The 7,173-nt window shown below is 29.0% G+C and overlaps 1 protein-coding gene across 1 annotated transcript in view; it reads right to left on the bottom strand.

The window, feature by feature from the left end:
• Positions 1 to 1,945: 1,945 nt before the first annotated feature.
• The window catches only part of aralar1 (calcium-binding mitochondrial carrier protein Aralar1), a 6,859-nt gene continuing 1,631 nt past the window's right edge, over positions 1,946 to 7,173 (bottom strand). The window contains exons 4-16 of the mRNA NM_001205163.1: positions 6,009 to 6,124; positions 5,808 to 5,947; positions 5,593 to 5,739; positions 5,373 to 5,514; positions 5,189 to 5,285; positions 5,034 to 5,127; positions 4,895 to 4,970; positions 3,607 to 3,725; positions 3,331 to 3,501; positions 3,116 to 3,256; positions 2,746 to 3,043; positions 2,582 to 2,672; positions 1,946 to 2,486 (exon numbers count right to left, since the gene is read on the bottom strand). Coding sequence (NP_001192092.1) covers positions 2,321 to 2,486; positions 2,582 to 2,672; positions 2,746 to 3,043; positions 3,116 to 3,256; positions 3,331 to 3,501; positions 3,607 to 3,725; positions 4,895 to 4,970; positions 5,034 to 5,127; positions 5,189 to 5,285; positions 5,373 to 5,514; positions 5,593 to 5,739; positions 5,808 to 5,947; positions 6,009 to 6,124 — 1,798 coding nt within the window. The 3' untranslated portion in view covers positions 1,946 to 2,320. The remainder of the gene's footprint in view (positions 2,487 to 2,581; positions 2,673 to 2,745; positions 3,044 to 3,115; positions 3,257 to 3,330; positions 3,502 to 3,606; positions 3,726 to 4,894; positions 4,971 to 5,033; positions 5,128 to 5,188; positions 5,286 to 5,372; positions 5,515 to 5,592; positions 5,740 to 5,807; positions 5,948 to 6,008; positions 6,125 to 7,173) is intronic.

Genomic DNA, 7,173 nt, shown 5'->3' with positions numbered 1-7,173 from the left:
TGGATAAAAAAAACACACATCATCCACGGCTCAGTAACATTTAATAAGTGATAAGGGGACGCTCATTTTTTTAAAGTAACAGAGTCCCCCTACTTTAATTTTGCCAAGTCGAGCACTGATGAGAAATATTGTTTTAAATTTTCATGTTTATCGACCTAGTATACAAATAGGTATTACTATTTATATAGGTAACATAAACAAAACAAAAAATGTATTTTGATGTTTTTTAGAGTTCGGTACAGGGGCGCCATTTGGGGTATAGCAGGGTATACATTAGCGACCCTATTTTTCACCGTATCATATTGGCTTGCCTTAATTTGATGCTGGCGACGATGCCCGATGTATCAGTCAAAATAAGTAAAAATAAAAAACATACATTGTAAAATCAATACATTCATTGCTCTGCTGAGAATCTAAAATATAACTAATTTCGTAAACATCGAAGAAAAAATAACTCAAAATCGTCTATTTGATACCATTCTGAATATTCTGATGGTTCGTCCCTCATTACCGTTATATGTAGGACATAGGTACTTGTATATTATAATAATATACTAATATAATATTGATGATTCTTCTGTCTCAATCATTCATTATTCTTATATTTTTTTTACATTTTCTGTTCATTATTGTTACCTACCTAAAATAGTGCAGGCGAAGATTAATTTTAACTTTAGTTTCGATTGGTAGAAATTAAATACTTTTAATAAAATACAATGTTGAATGTTTATATTTCCAGGATGAAACTGGTCATGCCCGAGACAAAAACCCTCTGCAGACTATAACAAACAAGTCTACGAAAAATGTGTTTGTGGGGCATAGGAATTATTTTAAGGGTACCTAGGTACTATAATAGCTATTTGCTCACCCCCTCCTTTATACCATCGCTAACTATGTAATGACACTTGTAATCATACGCAGTTATCCGTAAAATGGGTTTTCTCTCTACTGTTTAATATATTACCTATATAAGGAAGTACTAGGTAGGTTTATATTATGTAGGACGCGGGTATCAACGTAGTAGGTACCTACGTACAGATTACCATTACTCAGAGTATAATAGGTCTATGCAGATTACAGAATGTGCCTCCTTTTAACCTAAGGTAGGGAAACGGCATAAACACGTAATAATATTACATCGTCTAACATATTAGCACGTAATACATTTGACACTGACGGATTATACCTAAATAGTTTTGGTTTATTGTTTAGTAATGTTGTAATTTGGATATGAAAAAAAACAATGCAAGACAAAACGACAACACGAATTTTTATTGAACAAAACTCGTAGGTACAGAAATGATCAACTTATTAAACGCATAACTTTTTAACGAATGTTTGAATTTATGAAAAAAGGAATAAATCAAATAAATCGTAAACAGTGCGGGTCTGGTGTGAAAACTGAAACTAATACACTATAACTTATAAGTATAGCACAGCGACAATCCAATCGCCAGTAGCGGATCTAGGGAGGAGGGCGATCCGGGGCCCATTCCCCTGACGCTAATCATAGAGGGGCGCAAATTTCAAATTTTAAACTCATAGTCATAAAGCATATAGTATAGGGGTAATAATAATATTATATTGTGCCCCGGGTTACATAGATCCGGTACTGGTAATCGCAATGTAAGGATATTTTCATCAGGAGTCGCAATATTCCATGAAAATCGTACATTCCTCATTATTTCTTCATTCCATAATAACCATAAGCAATTGATCTTTCAGTTTTAAAATAAATGCAATAAATTATAAAATAATATAATATGAGTAAAAATGAAAATGAAAATCCAATATTTAATATTAGTGGCTCATACATAGAGATATTTAGAGGGCAAAACGTCAACTATAGATGTGTTCAGGACTGTTAAGCCGTTTAAACATTAAATTAAATAAATCGATGATTATAATTTATACCCCAAAATTAAACTTCCAAAAAACTAATTACTAAAATATAATATAATGTTATATTTAAATATTTAATAAGGTATTCTCTTTTCTTTTTTATAAATTCTAGAATTAATACATTGAAATTTGAATTGGTTTAAAAAAATAATTTTATTGGTGTACAATAAATAAGAGCATTAATGTATTAATCCGTACTCGACATACAAAAAATAAAATAGGATAATTTAAAAAGGAAACAGGAATAATTTACATAATTTGTGTTTGTGTGTATATGTGTTTTTATAAATATATAATCGAGTATTTGAGTTGATGAATTGAAATACAATACGTTTTATGGAGATAAAAATATCAATATCACAAATAACAATTATTATTAAATGTTCAGAATGTATGTGTAACAGCCTGTATGATATGATTATTTTTCTGATCTAGTTTTAGGAAATACGAGACCAAATTTAGACTCTATCCCTTCTAATATCGGAAGCACTGCATGATAACCTCCAATATGATCTGGATTTGAAGGGGTTATTCCATCACCAGCACCTTGTACTGAAACTAATTTTTCTGAACCAGATGGGCGGCTAAAAAATTAAATAAATTTTTTTTTTTAATACATGTAATAGGTTCTTACATTGCACATTTAAATAGTTTAATTTGTTTATCTTTTACTACTTACGATCCTCCAAAATCTACATAAAATAATCTTTGTAGAATTTCATAAGACAAAAGTGTCACTCCAAATTGTGGTGAAGAGCGGAATACACGAGCTAGACAAAATAAATACATTTTGATTTAAATATAATTTTAAATGTGTTATTTTAACTTTAATATTATAATTACCGCCTGTTCCTTTCCAAAATGCTCTAGGTCCTTCTTCATTGTAAATTTTCATAGCACAATCCACCAAACCATTATAAGTAGTTTGGCCCTTTCGTGCCACAACTTGCAGCCGAGTTTTTATAACATCAGCTGGTGTCACTAAAGATGCAGCTGGAACACCAGCAATACAACCAGCAGCTAACAGTGATAATGGATGATTATAACCTTTTTCATCAGCAAAAGCCTGTTTTACATGATTGTATGCTGGAAAGTAAATAGCGCTAAAAGGTATGTCTCGTAGGAAACAAGCTTTAGCTCCCTAAATAATAAGGTAAAATTTATTATAATACATTTTTACCAATTCCACACTAATTATAATACAATTTATTACCTTATACAAACCAAAGAAACCTAATTCTTTAATTACAGTAATAGCACTTAATTTTTTCGTAGATGCTATTTCACCAGCAACTTGTAAACGAATTTTTACTATTTCTAACGGGTTGGTAAATATAACTTGTGAAAATCCTGCCTGAAAGTAATATTGATATAAAAATATGCTATATAATTTAAATTAATAATTAATATAGTTAAAAATATACTAACACAAGCACCAGCTATAATTTCTGAAGAGACAGCCAAATCTCCATTTTCTTGACGTAATTTATCTCGCACTAAATCATTAACTGTGAGCTTTGCTGCTTTTTCAGGAGCAACACCTATCAGCTGAGGCAATAGACCTCGATAAAGTCCAAAAATGCCTTCATGTCTTATTACCTGAAAATATATAGTATTATTAACAAAACATAAGTAATATATATTTTCACATAACATTAATTTTATATTTAAAAAAAATAAAAGGTTATAAAAACTATAACTCACTTTTTTAAAACAGTCAAAGCTATTTCTGTACATGAGTTCACCAATAAATGAACCAGCTCTTTGATTTTGCATCCTAGTTTTAACCAAATCAATTGGATATACTGCTGTGGCACCAATAGCTAAAATAAAAATATGTACACTTCTTTGGTTTTTAATTAAACATTGTTGTTATGGTTTTATTGTCTATTATTAAATATTAGATAATGTGAATCAAACTTTGTATTTCAAAATACATATAATATTATTCAATTTTGACTTAACAAGATGAATTTTGAACATTTGATTGTTAGTAAAATAATATTAATAGTTTCTGTAGTTTGTTATCGTAATCAACCACTTAGAAGACAACAAGCTTGTTTGGCAGGTGGAGAAGTAGCACAGAATTTTGAATTTCCTTTTATGACAGTCATATACCATAAGACTATGTCATGTTCTGGAGCAATTGTATCAGAAGAATGGGTTTTGACGGCAGCTCACTGTTTTTCCATTAATTATATATTAGGTATAAGACCAAGCGATGTCAAAGTAGTAGCTGGCATAGTAAATTATATTGAGCGAACAAATAATTCACAAGTCAGACACGGAACAGAAGTTCACATACACCCAAATTATAGAGTCAGTAAAATCATTCATGTAAATATGAAACAATAATAAAATAGTTTTGGTATATTATTTAGGTAAAACGAGTTGCAAATGATGACTTAGCTATCATTCGAGTCAAACCATTTCTTATGACTATCGCTGTTAATATCATTCATGTATCAGATAAAGGGCTTCCAATAAATGATTACATACCATGTACAGCTATAGGTTGGGGAGAAGTTGATACACCACCTGGCCGACAAAATACACGCTTACACAAGCTTAAGGTATTTTCTTCAATGTCTGCTAAAGCATGTCCAGGTCTTCAAGATTGGGAGAGGAGAAAAATTATTTGCTTACAACAAGATAAAGGAAAAGGATTATGTGACGGCGACTCTGGTGGTCCACTTATATGTCAAGGTATATTGTTAATATTAGAATGGCTTATACATAGTATGAATACTTTATAGTACCTAGTTAACTAGTTAATTTTAGGTGAATTATACGGAATAGCTCATCAAGTATACAAAGAAATAAAAAACGATAATGAACGGAAAGATTTAGAACGTTGTGGAGCAGCTGGTATCACTCATACCTATATGTTTGTGTGCCCATACTTAAATTGGATACATCATTATATTTATACAGTGCCAAATATGCCGTCAACATGTTACTGGAATAGTGGAATATAGCAAAATAATATTACCTCCAGATATTGAGCCCAGGGTGAATCGGTACAAGCTCTCCAATACTTGAATAAAAACTCCTCTATCAGATGGACTCTGAAATAACGATAAAGTAATTTAGACAATGGTTAGAAATAATAACCTTTTAATTATACTTACAGATACTGCATGGATTTCAGCTATTCTACGATTATGTATTTCTTTATAGTACTGTTCTGGTGTTATTGATTGTAAGTCATTATAAATAATCTTGCTGAAAAAATATAGGATTATAAAATATGCTTACATAATATTATGTAGTACAATTTAATTACCCAGCTCTTTGATGTAATAGATGGCATAGAGTGAATAATATATCAACTTCTAATGGAGTAATTTGAGACATAACTTGAGTTGAATACAAAAATTCATCTGAAAAACAAAAATATTATGATACATTATAAAGAACAATAATTGTTTTGATAAAATTATGAATCACACAAAATCAAAGTTAAAAACCTTTAGTAACTTCTCGATTCCGATTTTCATTACTGGCATTTAAATAAATACGTTTGACAAGTTCCATGTTATTTAAAAGTGATATAAAAGCCATAAAATATGGAAAACTAACACGATGTACTCCTTGACCTCCTCCTGCAGCCTACAAATTTAAAAAATAATATCAAATAATAATATGTTAAACTATATTAAACAATTTATAGATTTTAAATTAAATTACTGGTAATAAGTTATCTCGGACACCACTAGTTAATAAATGGCTTTTAGACATAAGCATTATTTCTTGAAAATCATTGGCAGATATAAAACCAGAACCGGATTTATCAAAAATACGAAAAATTTCAGTTCCACATTCTTCATGAAAATCCTAAAGCAAAAATTTTAATTTAACTTTTATTACTTACTAACATAAAAATAATTTAAAATTTTTTATACATGTAAAAATTGAGCGAATTCTGAGTAGTTAATAAGCCGATTTTTCTTCTCTCCAAAATACAATTTCATAAATTGACTATCCAAGTTAAAAGGTATTTTTAAGTACAGTTCAGTTTTTTTAATAACTAATACAAATTCATCTGAAAATAAAAAAAATCATTATGGTATTCATACATAATTTGTATACTAATATTTTAGTACCATAGGAAATCTCTCCATTGCCATTTATATCAAACAAGTGAAATGCAACTTTATATAAAGCATCTGGTTCAGACAGTAAACTTTCAAATGCTTGAAATTCCGCGAATGAAATGAGTCTAAGAAATAAATTTTAATTTTATACAATGCAAAACATTTTTTTTTATTATTCTAAAATTGTAATGTCATTTAACCATAAATAAATAATTTAAATTTATATAATAAAATTAAATTACTTACATTACCTAGTAATTTTAATTTTAATCATGAAATACCCAACCTCTGTCCAGCAAGAAAACATGCCACGACACAGTTTTTCAGTTCTTTTGCACGTCCCTGCTCAATATCTAGCTGTTGATACCAGTTCCACTATGACAAAGTGTAGGTGAGGGTTGTCTAAAATCGGCAAGTTCTCTCACTGAACAGAGTATATACGGTCAAATATCAATAACTCAATTTTTTTTCTTGTCGCTTAAAACAATAATTTAAGTTGTTTTTAAAGGGTATACAAATTAAAAAATACATTAAGCTAATTTATTTTTATCTTCCTTGAGATTAGAGTTATTAAAATTTGACTGTATTGTGTTTAATAACTATAATAAAATATGAACTGGGTTTACATATTAGATAAAAACAACAAACTTCTTTAACTAATTTATTTGATGATGTTATTATAAATGGTGTATTACAGGTAACCTTAACATCATACTTGGATAATATTTTTAAGTGTTTGAATAAGACCAAATAATCATAGAATATGTTTAATGTTCATATGTAATTTAATATTGTATTAGTCAATAAGTGAATATTTTTAAGACAAACATTTATATACACATCGGAAAGTATAATGACAAAGCATAATACTAAACTAACTTTCTTAATGACAAATAAAAATCAAACACTGATAACTTTTATGTAAAAACAAACAACTGTTTAAGTTAATGCTACAGTAAAAAAATATAATACAATAAAGACCCATTTGTAAATGTGCAATATTCTAGGCATAATATCAATTAATATACGTGAGTAAATAACATTAGTAAAAAAATTAATCGTCGCCATCATGCCAAAACTGGCCCAAGTGTTAAAAGTGACCAAGTGAAATAACATGTTTAAATGTCTTATTTTATCCCTATTAATATACGAAAAAAGTGACCAAGCGATAAAA

This window comes from Acyrthosiphon pisum, chromosome A1 (genome assembly GCF_005508785.2).
Source record: "Acyrthosiphon pisum isolate AL4f chromosome A1, pea_aphid_22Mar2018_4r6ur, whole genome shotgun sequence".
In the NCBI taxonomy this organism is placed as follows: domain Eukaryota; kingdom Metazoa; phylum Arthropoda; class Insecta; order Hemiptera; family Aphididae; genus Acyrthosiphon; species Acyrthosiphon pisum.
The sequence above is the reverse complement of the archived record's forward strand: the minus strand, read 5'-3'. Positions and strand labels throughout refer to the sequence as shown.